Source organism: Rhodnius prolixus, unplaced genomic scaffold (genome assembly GCF_049639745.1).
Source record: "Rhodnius prolixus isolate KJV_2025 unplaced genomic scaffold, Rpr scaffold_5, whole genome shotgun sequence".
Classification (NCBI taxonomy): domain Eukaryota; kingdom Metazoa; phylum Arthropoda; class Insecta; order Hemiptera; family Reduviidae; genus Rhodnius; species Rhodnius prolixus.
In genome coordinates this window covers 29408558-29431570 of record NW_027411624.1, presented here as the reverse complement: position 1 = coordinate 29431570, position 23013 = coordinate 29408558, and the positions used below count along the sequence as shown (strand labels likewise).

Genomic DNA, 23013 nt, shown 5'->3' with positions numbered 1-23013 from the left:
TGAGTTTTGTTTTCGTTATTCTTTTTTGTATATCCTATTATTTTTTATGTGATATTGAAAGTATTATTTTGTTTACTTTGTGAATCCTAATTTTTGCCAATGATGTTATATTTACCTCTTTGATAACAAAATTTACTATTTAATTTTTTTCGTTTTTTGAAGTTAGTTGTTTTATAAAGAGTTTAATTTCTTCATTTGTTATTCTTAAACTTTCTAACTATCGTTATATTATTATGTCATTAAGATATTAAAAAAAAATAAGAAAGAAACTATTGTTAACTACAAGATTGTATTTTTGTTTTTACTTTTTATATTGGATGTTAAATAAATATTCTAAAGTACCAATCTGTACACTTTTGAACTTATTTTATTGGTGATTAATTGTCTTCAACCATTTTATTGCGTCCATTGAGCGCTTAGAAGTCCATTATCTATCGTATAAGTTTTATATGAGCTTCGTAAAGAAAATCAGGCACTATAAGCGTTTTGATTTCTCTTAACGTATTCTAATTAATGAGAGAGAGTCCTTGGCTTCACAAAGAAGTGTCAATTAAAATAATGAAAGGATTTTGTTATTCTTTCTTATTATCGGTTTTATCCAATTAAGAGGAGAGCTTGCAGGATGCATCAGCTCCCTTATTTATTTAACATTATACGGTTTTAAAACAAATATGAATATGACAGGAGGGACCTGGCTCCCCTTGAAATAAAACTACAATTTATTGTGGGATTTCACAACAAATTAGTTTTTATTTTTCGGCTTATGAAATATGAAAATAAAATTTAAAGATTTTAGTACAGGTAGCAATTAATGAGTAAAAGGGAGAGTCAAAACTCGGACGCAAGCTAAGCCCAAATGGTAAATAAAGCTTTCCCAGCTTGATAATATGTGGGTTTATTCTGAATTGCATGTTCATAATACGTAAGTTCTTGAAGGTGAATCTAGAGAACCCTGTGGGTTCGCTAAAATCAAATAGTTGCATACTTAAACTACCTCTTTAAGTAGCCTCTCCTAGCGCATTTTATGTCTTTTTTTAAAAGCAAAAGATGTGCATAAGAAAACATTTTGCCACATAATAATTGGTGTCACCTCTCTCGCTATGCTAGCTAATAAATAATAAGCAAAATGAATTTCATATCTTAACAGTGTCGGGAGTCATTGCAGTGTGAGAACACGCGATAAAGTAATTCGGAAATTTTGTGAAAGCGTCAATCATCAAGCTTGTTTGTTATACCACTGTATTAAAACTTGTAGATAAAACTTCAAACTTCAAAACTGGTAAGGGTAAAAGCAAATAATCTTAAAGATTTATGGTCAATATACCATACGAAGTATTCCTCTTATTTTTCATTTATTTATTTATTTTTTTTTACGATCACATTATTAGATTTTTTCCAATTTTTTAACTTTTTTTATTTTATTTTTATTTATTATTATTATTTTTTTTATACAAAAACAAAAAGAAAAACTTTTACGTAAATAAATCCAAGAAAAAAAAAAAATCTGTAAATATTACAAATTGCACGTATTAATTTATTATTATACCCCAACAACTATACATAAAACGGCACTGTATATACAGCTTTTATTAATATTATTTTTTGAAAATATTCCATCACAGTTATTTTATTTTTTAAATGGAAAAACCTCTTTTTACTATTAGGTATTAATGTTAAGATATACACATAAAATACCAATTGGTTTTATGGATATATATACGTGTAAAAAAAAGAACTATATTACAAAAAAAACTTAATACACCTCATGATGTTTTATAAATGTATAATCATTCTTACTATATATGTATGTATATATTTTTAACAAGGCAAAAATATATTTATAAACAATTCTTTTAAAAAATAATATATTTTTTTTGTTTTTTTGAATAAAGACTATCAAATTCTTATAGGTCGTCAATTAATTACAGTATTAAAAATAATAAGAGAAAGCATAAAATGAAAAAATTGCTATAAATTATTTACAAATACGACATATTTCCGTTTCTATTTTTTTTTTTTTAATTTTAAAAATATATAATTTTATCTAATTAAAAAAAAAAATTATTTAATTAAACCTTGTAGGATATTAAATCCATCCTAGCGAGGCAATAATTTATTTATTTTTTTTCTTAAAAAAAGAAGAAAAGTAAAACAAAATACATTTATTTTATATTATTACAACAAATATACAAAGTGGAACACCATGGAAAGACATTTAAAATACATTTAAGAAATTATCCATTCGATACATCCATTAAAAAACAAACTTCCTTACATACTTCTATACATTTATTATATTTTTAATATGTAAAATTCTCTAAATTCACTCTTCTTTTTTTTTAAATATTCTATAAATTTCTATATTTAATTATTTATACATACGTACATATCATTTAAAAGGATAAAAATAAAGTTTCATTCTATTATTACATATATGTATTTATATATGTATAATAAATAAACAATTGGATGATTTCTGGGATTGCACACCATTTACAGGAGGAAATAAACGCTTGTGATAATAAAATATTGCAACACATTCTTATTCTTTTAATTGATTGGCAATTTAACTGAAAAAGTTGGCAAAAATTTTGCAAAACATTGACTATAATTATTGTTTATAGGTAATATTCACTTTTTTTTTTCAGGAAGGTCTTATTACGTCCAACAAAATTGTATCATGAACTACTGAGGGGCACCTAGCAAACATACTTTTCTATAAATTTCTTTCAAAATAAGAGTATCGGTTACATTTTTTGACTACAATACTAATAATTATTGGTAGAGAAATGTTAAATTTTGATCAAGCACCATACTATTAAATATTGAACAAATTTTAGAACTGTAACTTTATTTACCTAATGTTTGCACATAGATTACATTATGTCCCCGATATTGTCAGCCATAATGTATCATCCATCAGGAAGAGGTGTATGCTGCAATATTTTTTTAACCAAGGGTTTTTGTTTTAAACCAGTTTCTTAGTAGCCTGATTTACTGCTTATCTCATTTCATTACAACTAAATTAAGTTATCATTTTAAAACTAAAACTATAATGAACAAAAATAACAATAATGAAACATGTACACAATTTTATTTATAAATTAGGCGGAAGCACAAAAAAAAATGCCTTTTGAAGATCAAGTGTTCAAGCACCTATAGTTATATTTTAATTAATACTATTTACAAATATTTCAATATTTTACATTCTACTATTACCTAATTTTAAAATTATTAACTAACTGTACAAAAAAAATCACTATAGGCCGAAATTAGGAATTGACCGGTTTTCATTTTAATGTTCTTCCTTTACTTTTACTTTTTTTTTTTTTTTAATGGTCAAAATTGGCTTATTACATTTTATTTGTGGCCTTCGTGTGGACATAAACATTATTAAAAGACCTCTAGAGTTTCATATAAACCTAGAGTAGAGAAGAGATTATCAAAAATTCTAATTTGACTACGTTACCATTTAATTACTGTCTGACAAAAAGTACTCTTAAAATTGCAGTACTTTAGAGTCACCAACAAACTATGTAAAGTGCAACATTTGGTATATTAAAAGACCTTTCTTTAATCTAATTTTACACAGAGAAGAATTAAAATTAACAATAAAAGCTTATGATTTAAATAGAAATGTCTTTTGCTATTTTTGTTTTTCAGTAATTAAACTAAATAATTCAATTATTCTATTTCAATTATTATTGTTTTGTTCTTGAAATTATTCACCATGTGCTTTAGAAACAGACTTTACTATAAAATAAAAAATTATATCTTTGTACTTTTCACTCTAATGTTTAAAGTATAAAAAAAATATATATAAATAAAACAAAAAACTTTTCTTTGAATTGAAACGAATTACGGTCACCTTGGTATGACACATGTCTCAACACCTAACAGATATCTAATAGTAGATGTATATTTAACCAATGTAACTTTTTGCATTTTTGGGCTAGCACCGGCTGCCCTCATTGTCCTACAATGTGCTTTAGCAAAGAAATCCGCTAATTTCATGTCACGTAACACTGCTTGCGGTTCTTGTCCTAATTGTTTCAATAAAGCTTCTTTAGTTTTCACATGTAATAATGGAGCAAGTTCGTGGAATAATACCCATGAATCTGTCCGTGATTCATTGGCTAAGCGATATAAATGGGGTAGTGGTACTTCAGATTCTTCAATTTCAAAACCATCAATTGGTTCACGTGCAGGAGGTTCGGTTTCAGTCTTTTCCCCTGTTTGAAAGGTTTCAATTGATGATACATCTTCTAAAACAAAGAATAAAATTAAATGTACACCAGTTATGAAATAAATGCAAATTTTAATATTTTATTTATTTTTTCCTCAGAAAAGAATGTTCCTTTAATGTAAGCAGCTACCATTATGATCTTTGATGATATAACTAGCTACTTTATTATTATTAATTCATTCTTTAAACCAGTATGATGAATATTTCTGGAAATCATTTGAAATGAAGATAAAATATCTTTTTTTAAAAAAGTATTCCCCAAATTTTGAGAGACCTCATCTGAGAAGGTAGATCGATGCAAACGTTTTAAAATATCAAATCATTTTATTAAAAAAATAAAAGCAGGAGTGGTCCATAATTTGTAAAGAAGTAAGCGGTAGGTGATAATATAGAAAAATGAGCAGTTAATGAAGAACAAATATATTTCTCAGCAGAAACACCCTTATGAAGGGTTTATTAATAAATGTTGGGGGCCTAGACCCAGACTGATTAAGCTTGAAGATTAGGTACGTTCACTAGAGAGAGCAGTGCATTTGCCTGACCCATGAGATTATAGTACAGGCCTAGAAATCTAATTCTAAAATTACTAAAAGCTATTTTTTCATTTAAATTATGAATTATTATTATTTATTTCTGAAAGCAATTCTTTCTGATAGATCCGAACTAAAACTAGCATCAGGGGTAAGCCAATAATTGGACGCTCCTACTGTGCTTTTAACATGATTAAGAACATTTTTTTTTACAATAATTGCTAAATCATAAAACTAACACACTTACTAATAATAAAACAAAAAACTAAAACTGAACGGACTAGAAATATTGTAAGTTTCAAGGTTGGCTGGGAAAATTTAATTACAAGCGGCCAGTCGATGTTAACTTCGTTTTTACTTTCTTTTACTCTAAAGTAAATGAAAGGGGTGGATCCCTTCGAAAAGTCCTGTCACCTTCAGGCCTTCCTGAACGTAATTTTGGAGAGATAATTCATTCCTACAATTTTTAATTTTTAATATTGCGGAAGAGACATTGTGGTTAGAAGTAGAGATCAAAAGATAATATAAAAAATCTCTTTTAACCTTACTTACTTCTTCTTAGTCTTTTCGTAAAATTAATGAGAGCTGCCAAGCAGGAAGTTCAACAGATTCGATAAGATTTTTTTACCGTTGAGTAACTAGATTCTATCAGAAAGAAAAGCTCGTAGAGAAGTACAGGAGGTCGAAGAAACGCAGTTTATAACTATGGAATTAAGTAACATTTACGTGAAGAAAGAGTTCATATGAACTTATGGGAATAGGAACCAAACAAATGCCCGCCCGCTGTTTTGGAAAATCTATTAAAGAAAGACGAACTAATTCATATTCTTCGAACGCACTATTAAAATTAATAAAACAATGATTTTACCTGTCTTAATTGTGACTGAAGGAGGTGGTGTGTTACAACTAGTTATATGTAAAGAAATCAGCTGCCTTATGTCTTCGTCCGCAGCTAGTAATAAAGGCGTGTACCCGGAGTAGGTAGCAAGCTGAGGATCTGCACCATGTTCTAATAGTAGCTTAACTAATTTATAGAATCCATTCTCAGCAGCTTCGTGCAAAGGCCTAAATAATAAAAAAATAAAAATGCCTTATAAATTTTATGATTTAAAACAATTGCAGTACAGTTTTGAACTTGAAATTTTTACACCAGGGTTAAGGCTAAACTATTTTGTTTAGAGGATTAAAACTATGAAAATAACAAATAGTTTTTTCGCACCTGACTCCTCCGAGAGCACTATCGCTAACATTAGCTCCATGAGCCAGTAGGAGTGAAGCTATCAGATAATTCCCTCTGGACGAAGCTTCGTGGAGAGGGGTGTAGCCAGCATTATCTCGAGGTGCTGGATTGTGTTGTAATTTATCCAAACAATACTTCACTACTTCCTATTTGATAAAAAACAAATACTTACTTTTCATTACCTAAATATTTTTGCTAACACAATATATTGTCAAAATGGAATTGTTTTTCTGCCAACATTTTAAATATTAATTAATAAAAACAGAAATCTACTTGAAATGCTACTTACGAAATTTCCAACTCTAGACGCCCTGTGAAGAATGGTTTCGCCTAATCCCTTGTTCAATACCCAACTTTTAATTTCTCCTTGAATTTCGGTTTCTGTTTTCGGCGCAGTTTTCTACAAAGAAAAAAAGCAATACTGAATTTTCAAATCATAAATCAAACTTCCTACAAAGGAAACCATTAAACTTCTTATTGAAAAAAACTTCAATATACGTATATAGTAAATATTCTAATGCTTCTCCTAAAACATAATCGCTTTAAGCATATTTTGTCGAAAATACCTGTATCAAAGTAAGGTTATTTTGTTATTTTTTCCCTTAATATGTAAATATGTTCCCTTTTCCCTTTTAATCTTTACTAATATTATCTGATGAGTGTATACAAGAGCTAAGCTTGAAACCACAATTTCTGTATTCTTCATTTTTGTGTACATATGTAAAGTTTTGTACAAAAAAATAATTATTATTATATTTCTCCTTATCAACTAATTAACAAAAACATTTGTACACCTAAACCTAATCAAGTGTCTCTCTATTGTGATCGGTGTATTCTAGGCACAATTATTTGGAAACAAAAAGAATTATTTTTTGACTTCTAAATTGTGATATTTATACAGTACACCTCGCCCTCTGATAATTAAAAATTGGTATTTTTTTCCTTAATGTGCAGTCATATTTAAACATGAGAATAGACTTTCATGAAAGCCATTTATTAAGGAATAAATAAATGAAATTTACCTTAGATTTCCTTCGGGAACCAGGTACGCTTTCCCCAATGATATCTTCCTTCTTCGAGGGGCCAGCAATACCACCGCTTGGAGTTTTCTTTTTCTTTCTAATGTAATCAAAACCAGATGATTTCAGTTTTCTTCTAAACGTTTTCAGCCTTTTCTCTCCGACTTGTCTCTGAGCTGGCCCAGAATGAAGCGTTAGACTTTTCAGAAGACCTCGTTTACCGACAAGATGTTTCCTACCTCGTTTTCGCCCTTTACTCCGTACTTCATCCTTGGTGGTTCCTGGAGGTGGGGCTGAAGCTGGTCTTTCCACACCAAATATCTCACGAATTGTAGCGTTTTCTTTGCCGGGCCACAGATCTGCCTTTGCCCTAAATTTTAATTAAAGGATTAAAATTTCACAATTTTTTAACATTCTTAACTCGTAATTTAATTAAGATATATAATAAAGAAAGTAATAGTAGATAAGTTGAATAATTAGAAATTACTTTGCTTTCATTGATGACGAAGGAAGATCAGCTTCTCCTGTACAGCTACCACTCTTTATCACATCCTCTTTGACTTCGGCAAGACTTCCTTTCTTAAAAGTTCCATTCTGCCCAGTTCCACCACTACCAGATCTTCTTACTGTAGTACTTTCCGAACCGGAAATCGTACTAGGAAGTAAAGGTATCGATTCGTGTTTTACTTGTTCCTCTTTACTTTTCAATTGACGATCTTTGTTCGCTTGACGTTTAGCGTTATATCTAGCCATTAAACGATCTAAATGATGTTTTTCTTCGGTAAGCGTTCTTTCTTTATGAGATGCGTGACCAGAAGGTTGTACAGTGTCGGCAGAATCTGCAGTTAAGGGACTATCAGGTAATGTCTCCATGTCTGGCAAAGAAAGCGGTGGTCTAGGCCAATTTTCTCTTGATATAGTTATCAAGCCACTGGGCATTCTAAGAGATTTCTTGTAATTATACAATTCTTCTTCCCAGCCAGGTTCAAATTCACAGCCTATGAATGTAACAAAAAGTATTTTAAATTTTTTCATAATAGAATACATAAATATTGTTTAGTTTTATAATAAAACAAATATTTATTTATAAATAAATCTATACAAAAATTTTTAACTCTTACACCAAGAAGATAATATAAAGAAACGAAAGATAACTTAAAATAAAAATATATTAAATAATCTTCGTTCTAAATGGGAGTGTTTCTAAAAACTTGGATTTTTTGTAATGACCGTGTAAAAGTGAAAAAATGTGTTTTTTTTTTCAAGCAGTCTTTACATCTAATTACAGTTAATAATAATGATTATAATAGGGGAAGAGATTAGCTGAGTGGTTAGCAAATACTGGATTCCATCGCGGAGATCACAGGTTCGAATCCAGCTGCTGGCCATTAGATTTTCTCTTTCTAGAAGCTTCATACAGCTCACTGTCCGCTAATGGACAGTGTTGTCTTTAACTAGAAAAGACTGGAGGCTCGAAATGCACTGAAAAAAAAAAAGCCCTGGGCGCCAATAAACCTTAGATTCAGATTTTTGGTGATAATTCTTGTTAGTGTTCGATTTCAGTGGACATGTTTTGGTTGTTTTGGCGAAGAACATTGTTCTGGCAACAATGATTCAGTCACCAAAAACTATTAACAATATTCTAAATTTTGCAAGGATGCTTTGTAAACGCTTTGAAAACCCGCTCTGACAAGAGCAAAAAAAGTTTGGGGGGGGGGTGTATTATAGAGCTGCGTAAAATACTCTTCGGTGCTTTCATTCAAATTTTAAAAATTTCTGCAGCCTAGGAAAAAGTTATATATACATATATTATGGTTACCATTAACAATTGGTGGTTTCTTTTTTGGCGTAACAATTCTTCTTTTTCTCACTCTTGGCTTAGGACCAAGTTTTGGTTTACGCACTCGTAATGTCATTGGTGGTTTTGCTTCTTCTTCACTTTCACTATCACTACTTTTTCTATTCACTTCTTCTTTTATCTCTATCTTGACACCATTAACAAATTCTTCAACAGGCGCTGAACTCGGCACAACACTACTTTCATTATCCGAAACTATTTCTTTTTTGATATCACAGACATTCGTATCTATATTATTATTTCCACTATCATTCATAGTTGCGGTATCACTTAGTTCAATTTTTTCTTGGACAATAACAACCGGTTCGGCAGGAGGCGTTGATAATAACGTATTTGAAACTGACGTTGTAATGGCTGAAACTGAGGGCGTCATTATAATCGTTCCTTTTCGTCTACCTCTTTTCCTCGGATTTTTACCAGTTTCCAGGTGAATTAGAAAATCTTCACACATATCCATCCATGATTTATGTTCTTCGTCTGCATCAATCTGAAATTAAACATATTTTAATAAATAAACTACAATAAAATTATTAATTTATTTTTCTTCAGTTAATTGCATTATTAAAAAGTAAAGTTTTGCTTATTATATTAGGCACGCTTTACGTACAACTACCAAATTAGGTGGCTAGGCAAACATATTGACAACGAATTTCTCATATTAAGCATTAAATTAATAAAATCCAAGGCCTAGACCGGGAATCTTACCCAGACTAATTAATTAATTATTTATTACTACTATTATTATAATTATTTTTAATGAAAGTTATTTACCTGACTGAGATCTCCTTCCTTAGATTTAACTCTTCTCATTTCATTCAGACTTTGTCGTTCCAGTGAGTGCATTTCACTGTCTGATTCTGAATCTCTAAAATCAAAAACCGAAGCTTCCGAACTACTTCTCAATCCATTTGGATCTCTGGGCGGCATAACAACACCAGTTGATAATTCAGAATCTGGGACAGCATTTCCACCACCGCCTGGCTCTTCATCTGGTCTAGAGAATAACCTGTAATGAGATTATAATAAATTCTCACTACAAGTAATCAATTTATTTTAAGTAAAAATAAAAAATTAATAAAAGATTTTTAGACTGGTAGCCAAAAATAAATTTACAAGTAATCGCTTTTCTTCAAAAAATCCTAGCACGTATAGAATATTGCAACGAATAGGCTTAAAGCATTCAAAGGTGCTTTGTACCACCTTTTGTACACCGTGATCAAGACTGATTGAACCAATCTACAGAGAAATGGAAGTACCCAAATTAAAAACCCTACATACTAGGTTACGAGGCTCGGAAAACTCTACCCGCACAAAAAAACCTTCCGACGACGGCTAAAACCTTAACTTTTCCAGAACTTTGCTTCTAAACTTTACAGCCAGAGATAGCCAAGAACCGTAGCACTGTAAAGTGACAGCAGTAAACTCAAGGAATGGTTAACAATCGAGAGACCAAATAGCGGGTTGAAAGATAGTTTACCAACAATTTGTAACATTAATTATAAACAAACAAAAAGTAGTAAAGTACAAAATAAAAAAATTTAAACAATTTTTCTGTTATTCAGCCCTTATATCCAGATACTTTTGGGTGGAGGATCTCTCTTGTTTTGGACGAAAACATAGAACATCAGTAAGAATTTACCTGCGCCGACTCAGATTAGCATCTTTCAAGGCTTTAGGTGAATTGAGCGTCCAAGGTGAACATTTACTATTGCTGCTCATGTCTCCACTTATTTTGACTAGATCTGCAACAAAATTATACCCATCAACTAAAACTAACTTTATCATTATGAATATGTAAATTATTTTTAGAGGAACCATGCATCTTCTAGCTACTGTTAGCGTTGCCAGCAATAAGAACTGCAAATCCCCTAATCTTAGATTTACAATTAAATTAAAATTATTAGAACTCAAGTGACCTAAAATATTATACAATAGGCCACATTTATTTATTTTTATTATTTTTGTACGTAGCGCAATAGAATGTTGTACATTCAGATCCTGTTATTAACAGTTCAGGTTATTAATTAATGTTTTAAGTGAGGCAAATCATATTTGTCAACTAAGAGAGAGACAGCTGATCATATTTTTAAACATCTGATTTTTTTAACATCTGAAGTAGTTTCTTCTTTTTTAAAAAAACACCTAGTTTAATTAAGCAATTACACAAATATACCTTTTGAATTATTAATTGGAGACACAAATCCAGGCGTAGCTCTAGGAGATGTATGATGACTATTTGTACTCGAACCAGGCGTTAAGGACCTTGTCGAATCTGATTGATTCGAACCCACCTGAAATAAAACAATATTATAAATATTTATGTTTCTCATTTTTTAATTTTTAGGTTGATTATAGAAATGAGGTTTGCAGTTAAATGATTGTTCACAAGTCACAACAAATGATTGATCACAAGTCGCTGGTTGAATTTTAAATGAAAAATTTAATTGTCTATTTAATGTACGAGTATTTCTCCATCGAATGACATAAAACTAAATTGAAATCGCTTTTTTCCAAAAAAACTTTTTTAATTAGTTTCTTTTTTGTTCTTTTAGGAAAATTAAAAAATTTTGAAGGAAATTTGAAACACAGATCTATAAAATAAAAATGGATATTTTTTCTATTCTTTATTTATTTAATTTTGAACTTATCCTATTCAATGTGATTGATAGTGAGCAATTCATATAGACATTATTTGATAATTTATAGAAATAGATTATTTACCTGTTTTAGTTCGGCCTTCGTTCTAATTCTCGCTGCTAAGAATGCCGCTAAACCATCTAGTTCGCCTTTAGGTGGCGCAGGTGTTTGTTGCACAGGCAAATCTTCTCCTTCATCAGAAATATCTACAACCTCTTGAAGTACTTGTTGCGGTGGCAATCGTGGCCTATTGAATTCCTGAATCGAGTCAGTAGCTTTCGGAATGCGTAACCTTGGATAAGACGGTGTGGGATTTTGATCAAGAAAGGCGATTGCCTCGAATGGTGGTAAATGAGGCCGTGAAGGTAGAGGATTAACGTATCTTGGCTGATGAAGGAGGGCTGCAGCTTGTTGTTTTTGTTTAATTAACGCCTGTTGATGGTGCTGTTGCTGCGGTTGATGATGCTGTTGATGCTGTTGCTGTTGTAAATGTTGTTGTTGCTGGAAATGTTGGTTTTTAGCATCTCTTGTTTCCAATGAATTACGCAGAATACTCAACACTCTTTTATCGGCCGCTCCGTTACCATTTGCCTGAACTACATTATTACAATTGGGATATTGTCCTTTTTGAAAAGATTTATTCACTTCACCATTTAGACCTTTTGAGGAAAGATAAGAATGAAATCGCTTCTCAATTTGTTGGTCAATTGTTTGCCTCCATGTGTCCACCATTCTAGGCAATTTGTTCATCGGCTGCTGAAGTGGTACCTTTTCCACAGCTTCGGCAGGCCTTTTGAGGTAGTTGTTCTGTTGTGGATAACGTGGTATCTCTTGTGGATGTGCTTGAATTCTTGAATAATAGTGTTTCATGTCTGATGACACGTGTCGCATATTTGTTGCATTTGATGTGCTGAAACTCCCCATTGAAGGTAGTTGATATTGGTATTGCATCTCTTTTCTTCTCTTCTTTTCAACCTGCACTTGAATATGAGCATTACTTGCACCAAAATTGGGCGTGAATTCCACTTTAGGGGTGGCAGTTACCGGTTGTTGATGATGATGATAATTCTGCGACTGGTGATGCTGTTGGTGATGCTGTAACTGATGATAGACAGGTGGCGTGGAGCCGCTAGGCTTGTTCCTCATCAGTTCAGAATGATAAGAATAGTATAAATGTTCAGGGGCTGAATTTGGTGGTGGATCAGCTGTAGAATCTGCCGATTGCCTTATAGTTTTAACAGACAGATCTAACGGCGATTCTCTTTTCACACCATGAGGTCCGAGAGGATGGTGATTAATGTTGGGCGCAGCAGCCGGTGAAGGCACTGATGGAGGTGTAGGTCTGGATTGTTGATAGAACTGTTGGCCATGTTGTGAAGATTTCGGCCTTCCTTCTAGTTCACCATGACCATGAGACTGTTGATGGGAATGTTGCTGTTGTGGCTGCTGTTGTACTGGTGGTTGCTGTGGGACGGCCACTTGTTGTGCTGGAGAGAAACTTGGACCAGAATATGGAGCGTAACCTGGACTAGGGCCGTAACCGCTTCGATGTTGCTGGGACTGGGACTGTGGTGGTTGGCCGTGAGGTTGCTGTTGAGATTGATGTGATGAACCGTTTAGCTGATGGTAAACGGGAGGTTGTAGGTATTCCAATCTGTGATTGGAAGAAGAACCAGTCTTTAATTGGACCATAGATGGGCTGCCAGTGGTACCGTTGTGCCCACTGCTTGTTCCGGTACTTATTTCTCCTCGGTAGCCTAATGTAGCGAAAGATGCCAGCGGTAATCTAAAAATGAAAATTAATTTTAAACTTTTAAATTGTTTATGATAATTTAGATGCAAAAAAGTGAAGTAACAATGTCTATTCCTTTAGAAGAAGACGTGAAGCAAACATAATTTACATTAATTCTCATATTTACTTATTGCATCAAACCCAAGGCCTCGACCGGAAATCGAACCCGGTATCACAAATCCTTAAAATGTATAAAGTAAAGTAATCACCTATTTTTTCAGGCGGGGCTTAACGTCCAACTACCAAATTAGGTGTCGTGGACGGAGGCGACTAGCAAACATACTTTACTGTAAATTTCTTTCATTAACCATTAAATAAAATCCATGGCCTAAGAACGGGAATCGAACCCAGTACCACAATACATATTAGCTTAGCAGGTCTCGCCTCTAACCGCACGGCTACCGTGGCGCCTTACCTTAAAATGTATATTTATTTTGTTAATTAAAATAAAAGTAATTCTGATTTTGCTTTTACTTAATTCTCTTTGATTTGAAGGCTATATTTTTGTATATTGTTTACTCAAAAGAAATCTAATAAAGGGAAAAAAGATTATAGACGCGATAAAAATTATTTTAAACTGTAAATAATAAGCCAAAGTATTAGGACAAGTTTGTAGTAGTAAATATTATTAAAGAATTTTGTATCTTATTTATGTAATAAAACAATTTGTAGTTTAAAGTGAAAAATGTGTTTGAAACCTAAAGAAATTATGTAAAAAAGAAAATACTTTTTAATGAAGACAAAATAAATTGTTTCTATCATTTAAATACGGAAATTTGCTTGAAATCGTTACATCCCTAAATTCATTTTATATTTTTAATGAAGCCTTAAGTTTGGAATCTCTGCATTGTTCGAACTGAAAATATTTAAATTTAAAAAAAAAACGGAGATATTTTGAAGTAAAACTTTTTTTCATTAAAACAGAGCTTCGGTTGTTACATGTTTTAAAAACTTTAAAATATAATTATGTAGTTCCTAACCAATAGGCAACATATAATTAAATAACACCAAAACCTGATTTGTACCTTAGATTGTCTCCAGTTTGCTGTGGTTGGTGGTGATTGAGTGATGAATGGTGATGATTGTGTTGCGATTGTTGCTGTTGCTGTTGTTGTTGTGACTGATGATGTACATGCTGTGACGGATGAAGTTGTGAATGATGCGTCGGATGATGCATATAAATACTATTTTGTGGTGAGGCTGTATGTTGTTGCGTCTGGGATGTGGGTGGATGATGGTAGTTAGTGGCCGAATTGGCTGAGGAAGGAATCGCTGGTTGAGACTGCTGTAGCTGCTGCTGTTGTTGTTGCTGCTGCTGCTGTTGCTGTTGCTGTTGATGATGGTGGACCTGGTGTTGATGATGTGACTGAGTGGCGGCCCAGTAATGTTGCTGTTGCTGGGCACGCTGGTGATTATGGTATTGGCCAGGCCCACCATTCCCTCCGTTACCTCCTGCCGTACCACTTACTACTTGTTGTTGTGGATGATGCTGTTGTGGTTGTGGTTGTTGTGCTTGTGAAGGTTGTTGTTGTTGTTGTTGTTGAACGAGTGAACCACCGCCTCCGGTACCGCCGACTCCTGGACCCATCGGTATGCCTTGGAAGTACTGACGTGTACTTTCCAACATATTGTTCAAGCTTACATCCATTCCTGGAACACAAAATAAATGCAGTGATTAATGTGTTTATTCAACAAAAAATTAAGTAATATTTTTTAAAAAATACTTTTCAAGCAAAAATCTATAATAATATTAAAAGTAAAAAGTCTGCTAAAGAAACGTGAGCTCGTCAGGGTTGTTTCAAGAGTAATGGTGAAGAGAGAACCGTGCAACAAAAATACCTTTATCATCTGAAACCTCAAAATTCAATTTTTCTTAATAAATGATAATTATTATTTTTATTTAATACCGTATTTAACAATAAAAATTGTTGGGGCCAATTACTGAAAATAGCATTAAATTGAAACAGAATATTAAGTGTTAAGTTCGTATAACTCAAAACATGCATTGTGAAAATAAAGAATTTCGAATCATCGCTCACCGAAACAAGTGAAAGTGTAACTATTTAGAATTGTGACATGAATAGAAAAAAATTAATTTAAAAAAAGTGTACAACATAATCAGAATTGTTATTTGCTGAAAAGTTCAGTTCTAGCTAAGTAAAAATTCATTCCATATTAGATTAGATAAATTCACCTGACTTTAAAATCTAAATTTTCATTTTACATTTATATCACACAACAAAGATAAAAGAATTGTGAACCAGCGTATGATTAAAAGTAGAATGTTAAAAAAGAAGCTAAAAAAAAAACTAGATTGCAAATCAAATAAGGGGATAAAAATAATCATTCATAACTATTTAGTGTGAGACGCAATCAATCTCAATGCTATATGATTGCAAATTATGATTTGTTTTTCACATTACTTTCTTCCTTTTAGCTATAACAATAGAGAAAAAATATATCTATGTGTAGAAAGATATATATCACAGCAGATAAAAATAGTGAAACAATAAACAGTAGAATTGAAGGACCATTAACCAACACAGACCAAGGCAAAGCAGCAATGTTAGTTTCAAATTTATCCACTAGGTGGCAGGAGAATTAACTTTTTCTACAATAATAATAACATCTGATTTTTCTATTAGTGCTGTGGACGTACCAACATATTCAAGAATCAGTTTGAAATGAGTAAATGTGTTTTGTAATGTGGTTTACTTATTTCTTTTTCTTTTTTTTTTGTATGAAGAATACAAAAGCTACAATATTAAAGCTACAATAAAAAATAAAATTCATATAAAATCGAAACCTTATAATAAATAGCTGGTTGCAAGGTTCTAACATAAAAAATAATTTTAAAAGATGGATGAGATCAATTTTAAAATTCCTCACGCAATTTTGAAGTGAACAAATTATTATTTTTTATCCAATATTTCGTCATTAATTCATATGTTCCAACAGGATTGTTAATTGAGTTCAATCTCTGTTAATTTATTATCCGAATAATTCGCGTAATTAGCCGCGAAGTAAAATGTTTATTGTAGTCATAGAACTAGAAGTCAAATTAAGGTTTAAGAAATAGCTAACTAATATTGATTTATCGCAAAATCATGAATTATAAAAAAAAAAGAAGCTATTTTAATGCAGGCTGATTGGCGAAATGCCAATGTCAAAAATAATAAACAAATACAACTTAAAAATTAGACGGCGGGGAAAAATTAACATCTCCATTTCACTGTATGTTCTAAATATCACTAACTTTACAAATTAGAATTTGTTTATCTGCTCTAAATTCAAATTGCTTTTGACTTTATAAATTCTATACGTGATCGAAATTTCAAATCGACATTAATGTTGCCTTATTGTGATGAATTCATAACTCCGTTTTTTGTTTTGTTAGACTGAATTAATATTATTACTATTATTTTGGCTGGCAAACGCTAGGGATCTAAGCCTCAATAGGCTATTGTACCAACCCCATGAGGGGGTCACCGAAAAGATCAGGACTACCGGATTCAATGTACTAAGAATATCACTGACTTTTAGATTGACCGAGATCTTCCGTTAATATGTGGCACGTGCCAAATATTCTATATACCACTGGCCTTCAAATAAACGAGAACCACCGTGCCAAATAATGTTATATGGACTCTTGCAGCCTATCTTCGTACCAACAATCGCGTCCATCTGTTAATATTTAGATGACCATCCACTCTGAAGCATGTGGAGATAGACGTTAGAATTTAGGAATCGTTATTTCCCAAGTCTGGGTGGTTATTTCCTTGTATTGTCCGGAGACAATAACCTCTGTAAATCTCTTAATCTTCTGATGGCCTCTTACCTCTACCTCCATCTAGTAGAATCTTTCTCTCAGCCTCCACTTCTTGATAGTACTCTTTCTACCTACGCTCTAAAACAATTCCCTTGCTAGTTTACCAACCCTTTGATGGTCCTTTAACCGTACTTTTATCCAGAATATCTAACCATCTTTTTCTGGGCTAGATAGTTTTCAGAACGTCTTCTGCATTATCCTATACTATCTAAACATGGCGTAACAGTCCTAAAAGGCCCAGGTCTCGTCCCCAAGCTTCTGCCAAACAATCTTGTCTTTGGCCTTCATTCTCCAACGCCTAATACCAATTGAAGTGAGGTCATCCTGGAGATTGTCCAGCCAGCGCAAGCTAGGCCTTCCTCTCCGGCGAGCTCCACCGGGGGTCGACCATAGTGAAGCCTTTTAGGCAGTCTTTCCTCCTCCATTCTCTCAACATGACCTAACCAGCGGAGGTGACCTTGCATAATCCTACTGGCTTAGAATTCCAGTTGGGTTTAGCATATGCTTCTTGACTATCAGAGAAGATCCTTATCACTCATGTGGTTTGTTTAAACGGTTTAAAGCTCTTCAATGATGTATCAGAAAAGCCAATCTCTCTGAAGTCTCTTAAATTCGAAAATGAAAGTTGTACAACACAAAAAGTGTTATAAAAAAAACACCGTTTGAGGCTTCTTTTTTTTGCGAAATTTTCGAAACATTAGTACTCCTGGACGAAGGATTTTCTTCTCTTAAGTTACAATCAAGTCACCCACTGCAAACTATAATGTTTTAGCTTCCTGAAACCACTTCCGCGGACTCTAGGGACCTGAAGATGGATATTGCCTGCGAAAACTGTACGGCTAGATACGCCATTGTTGGATAGTACTAAACAGTAACCTTACAACAATTACTAGGTTTTATTAATTTTTATTTCATTATTATTATTTTTTTTAAAATGTTTCAACCATTTTGTGTAACACACCTGCACATAATGTAACCTCCCTCATTCAGCCAGCAAGTGTAAGTAAAGTAACACGGTAAAGTAAATAAATAATCTACCTTTATTGACGCATCAAAGTCCCAAACTGGTCAGAGATACAAATAAATAAATATGCGTGCTATTAACAAATAAATAAATCGAAGGAATATAATCAAAAGAATGTGGATAATGGAGGGAGGTGGTTTCTCATTCCTTTTTTTCTAGTATTTGGTGAAATGTATAGTAGGCTTGTAGGGGTGGTGAGGAGGGGGAGTTTAGAAATCAGTTCAAGGTCGAACAAACTCTCGCTTTAAACTTGTTCCAACAACACTGTGCACTCTAGTGGTGACGGCGCGGGTCGCTTTGTAAACATCTGTGTTCATATTTCATTAGTTCTCCTCTCTCTAATAAATGGCAATAAAGCCTTTATAAATATGGATAATTATATAAATTATTGAAGCTCGTAAGAGTGGATTTTATTTACAATAAAAATTTGGAGTGAACTATTTTATCTGTTTTAAATATTAAAAAATATTTATTTTAAATATTCTTAAACAGTGCACCTAACTTTCTCTTTTATTTTTCCTTAATAATTCGCGTAAAATTTTTAAATTGAACTTTTAATTTTCTCCATGTTTGTAAAGTGGATTAACAGTGCAAAACTTTAGTACAGTGATTCTCAATCACTGTACCGCGAAAGTTTTGAAGTGTGCCGCCAAATTTTAGAAATGCATCCAATAAAAATTATATATTAAATTGTAGAAGACGATATTAGAGTAGCATTATCATTTATATGACCAAATATAAACTGTAATTACCAACAAAACATCAAGCTCAAATTTCTCATTAAAAGTATTCTTATTATTAACTTGTAATTAATCCCTTAATAAACATATACTGCTGTTTTTTGTAGTACAATATTATTTTATTTATTTATTTTCTCTTTGTTATTGGCCTCTTGAGCTAGCAAATCAGCCATTTACATTCTTCTTTCGAAGCTTCTTTAGTATATTTGAATATTTACAGAGTTATCTTGTTGTTTTTGTTGTGAACTCAAAGAGCTCTGTGTAAATGCTGCCATCATCAGCTGCCAGAATAGTATTTAAATTGGCAGAAAGATGTTAATCAGTCAATCTTGATTTGTATTCCGTTTTATTTAATTTCATAGACGGAAATGGTTGCTAACACAAGTAACATGTTAGTAAAATAATATAAAATTTGTAACTTATAAATTTGCAAACATTTTTGGATATTTCTAACCTAAATAAGAATATATTTTTGGGAATTCCTACTTCGTCCTTTTAAAAAACCCGAATGATTCTGGAATTCTACTGAAGATGGTAGACATATCGCTTCCAAACGTCGCTGGAACTAAGTCAGCGTGTTTATACCAGCGCACAGGCCCCCTGGAAAGAGGCCCTGGACCACATGTATACTCGTCTTCTTCAGTAGTTAACGTAAATTGGGAATTGGGTGTACGACAGTACATCGTGGGCAGCCAGTTTGACACCCCTGCTTTAGTGGGTTTCGATTCACGGTCTAGATCTTGGATTTTATTTAATGGTTAATATGAGAACTTTTTTGTAATAAAGTATGTGGCTTGTTAGAAGCCTCCGTCCAAGACGTCTAATTGGAACGTACAGCTCGCCTGAAAATGCGAATAACACCACATATTCCCGCATGCAGAACGGGGTTCCGTAGTCTTGGCCAGATATTTTGTTTTGTGCAGCATAACGTGAGAAATAATTAATTTACTTTTTCTGCAACCATGTAGGAATGTTCTCATTACGTAATTAAAATCAGCTGTGTAATGCCCAACTTTACCTCACTTGTGGGGAAAAATTCCCATTAGTGTCACTTTCCTCACTAGTTAGTGGAAAAACTTTATTGTGCTTCCTTGATATAAGAAGTTTTGTTATTAAATATTTTCTGTAAAACCTTAATAAGCTTATTTAACGTATCTAAATAATTAAAAAAAATAAAATAAAAATTGAAAGGAATATAGAAATAAAAATAATATTTTAATAAATAATTAGATATTTTTAATTATAACAGTTAAAAAGGTTATAGTGTTACCTTATAGAAATTTAAAATGGATTCTAGTGATTCCTGTTTAGTTTTTTTTTTAGTTAATAACCCTAATGGTTGCAGAAAAAATATAATATTTAACTCGAGTGTAAAGTATTTTCCTCACACTCGGTAATTTGCACTTACACTCGCCTCGCTTCGCTCGCTCGTACGTGCAAACCCTGCCTCGTGTGAGGAAAAGTACTACTTTCCACACTTGTTAAATAAATAACTATTACATCTCTTTTTTTCTCTTTCTTTCATAACAACTGCATTTGTTTTGTTTGAGGATATGTACGATGATTCTTAATTAGTGCAAGTTAAATGCTCCTAAAGTATTTTATTCTGAAGAGTCCTTCTATAAGTTGTTCTCAATTACTTATGTATCTATTTTTCATTCTATTTCAGTACATCGTGTGTCACAAGAAATTATTTCGTCAGTTTCATGCATGAATCTTGCTAGTTTCTGTTATAGTCACCATATTCAAAGAACTGACAAACTCAGTAAAAACACATTATTTCCCAAAATCTGACTCGATACACCTCTTACAACTGCAAGAAAATGACATACTCGTACTTCAAAATTTAAGGAAATCAAATATTAAAGCTAGCGGCGTTATTTAAATAACTCGGCAGGTTCACTTGTTTCACCTAAATAACATAGTGAAAACGGTTAATACCAAAGAGAAAGTTGAACTCTCCTGTTATACTCGCCAAAGTACACCTTAATGTTATTTATCGTTCCCCTCACTCTGTCTTTACATAGTTTCATTTGTAATACCAACTTTGTTTAATGTAATGACGATTAAGTACATAACTCAGTACTAATAATAATTAAAACATGGCGAACGTAAGAGTTTTCTATTTAAATGTTTTCATCAGAAATTCCAACAATAAAAAGGTGGCACCTTTTCCGGAAAATGATAATGTAAAAGAAAAGTAAAAAATACGAAGAGAAAAAAATAGGATGAAAAAGTAAGACTCAATCAGCAAGTGCATCGCAAGACGATAACGTAAGGTACTTCTGAGTAGATTCTTCCTGAAGTGATAAGAAATTAAATATAACTCAAAAGTTTAGAGTAGAATGTGAGTTAGAACGGGTAAAGTACACTTAGATCGCGTGGATGTCAACACCAGTATTTTGGTTCTTTTTATAGATTCCAAAGTTTCACCCAATCTTTTAACTTCCTTTTTTTAGAAGTAAAGAAATAAATAATAATGCGAGACTCCGATAAACTCCTGCACAAAGTTAATTTTTTTGTTCAGCACGTCCATATTGGACGATTAAATGCCTTGCAACAGATTGTCTTCAGTTCTAACTAAACTCCAGACTTAACTGACTATTGTTTTATTGAACAAAAAACTAACAAAGTTGAAAGTAAAGTTCATTAATAAAGTTAAACGGAACAATGAGACAGGAAATCGCGTGTGAAGAGGAAGTCACATCGTAGAGTTGTATAAAAATGCCGATAATAATATGTGACCTCTTGACATTTAACTTTGAAATAAAATATAAATAATCCGTAGAGGCCAAAAATAAAACGTTGCGTTGAACTAACAACTAATAGAACTCTCTCCTTTCTCTTAAAACGCCATCTCACTAATAATAATAAACCTCTCGGCTATAGAGTGAAAGTTTGCAGTTTGGGCATTCCTTTTAATTTCCATATTGAATAATTTTTTGGAAAAACATTTAAGTTTTAATAAGAGTAGGTTGGTATAACTGATATAGCGGTGAGGTTCTTACCAATAAATTAGGTTAACTTTTTACATTAATTTGTTTACAATATAAATAAGTAGATTCAGCAAAGTTTTCTTGTATTTTACTAAAATTTACAACTGCAGCAATTCTTGCCAATAAGTAAATGAGGAGGTTCATCATATATTTGGACCACTTACAATGGCGAGGCCATTTTCTCTTCAATCTTCTTGGAGGTAATGTGGATTAAAGCAGCGTTTCCCAAACTTTTTTGACCGCGGCCCGGTACGAGATTTTAAATTTTTTCGCGACCCACCTTATAAAAAAAACATTTATTTACAAAACAAATTTTATTTTTTAATAAAAATAAATATTCAAGTTATTTGTTTGTTTATTTCATACACAAAAATTGCAAAATAATTATATAACAAAAACATAAGTAATTAAAGAGAATCCATTATCTTCATTTAAAACTTAAAGTAAATTTTGTTTTACTTATTTTGACCTTAGTGCGAAGGATGATGTTGTTTTTCATCAAATAGTAATTTCAAATTAGGACTTAATGATGTTAATTTGTATTTTTGATACACGTGAGTTTACGGCATATGTACCGGAGAAGGCACTGAATGACGAATCGAAATCAGCCAATCAGAACATCCGAATTTAAACGTTCCGGTAGGAATTTGTAAAGGGTTGCCATCTGCAGTACTTGAAAAAGTTTCGAAAAATATTAAATTTAGAGAAAAATGTTATAGATTTTTTTGTGTTTTTACAATTTTTGCCACGACCCAGCTGAATTTTTCTGCGACCCGGTGCCGGGTCGCGACCCACACTTTGGGAAACGCTGGATTAAAGGATTAAAATGAGCTAGAACAAGGGTGTCAAACTCAATTAAACCACGGGCCACTTGGTAATTGTTAATGAGGAGGTTCATCATATCTTGGTGCAACAGGCAAGATTCACGCGGGCCACAACATATTTACAGTTTTTCGATACCTGGATTCAGATACTGAGAACAGACAAATTTCATTAAGGCAGACAGATGTTTTATCAGTCAATCTTGATCTGTATGTCGTTTTGTTTAATTTCATAGACGGAAATAGTTGTTCACACAAGGACAAACTCCAAAAATAACACA

At 32.3% G+C, this 23013-nt stretch overlaps 1 protein-coding gene across 6 annotated transcripts in view; it reads right to left on the bottom strand.

Moving 5' to 3' along the window:
- Positions 1-3286: 3286 nt before the first annotated feature.
- LOC141458656 (uncharacterized) overlaps positions 3287-23013 on the bottom strand; it is a 567253-nt gene continuing 547526 nt past the window's right edge. For 5 of the 6 annotated variants that reach the window (XM_074136929.1, XM_074136930.1, XM_074136928.1 and 2 more), the window contains 12 exons: positions 14348-14972; positions 11615-13316; positions 11067-11184; positions 10533-10635; positions 9665-9899; positions 8855-9380; positions 7523-8033; positions 7039-7405; positions 6306-6416; positions 5996-6162; positions 5645-5841; positions 3287-4265 (listed from right to left, as the gene is read on the bottom strand). In XM_074136929.1, the coding sequence (XP_073993030.1) occupies positions 3865-4265; positions 5645-5841; positions 5996-6162; positions 6306-6416; positions 7039-7405; positions 7523-8033; positions 8855-9380; positions 9665-9899; positions 10533-10635; positions 11067-11184; positions 11615-13316; positions 14348-14972 (5063 nt within the window). In that variant the 3' untranslated portion in view covers positions 3287-3864. The remainder of the gene's footprint in view (positions 4266-5644; positions 5842-5995; positions 6163-6305; positions 6417-7038; positions 7406-7522; positions 8034-8854; positions 9381-9664; positions 9900-10532; positions 10636-11066; positions 11185-11614; positions 13317-14347; positions 14973-23013) is intronic. The other variant, XM_074136931.1, reaches the window with a different exon arrangement.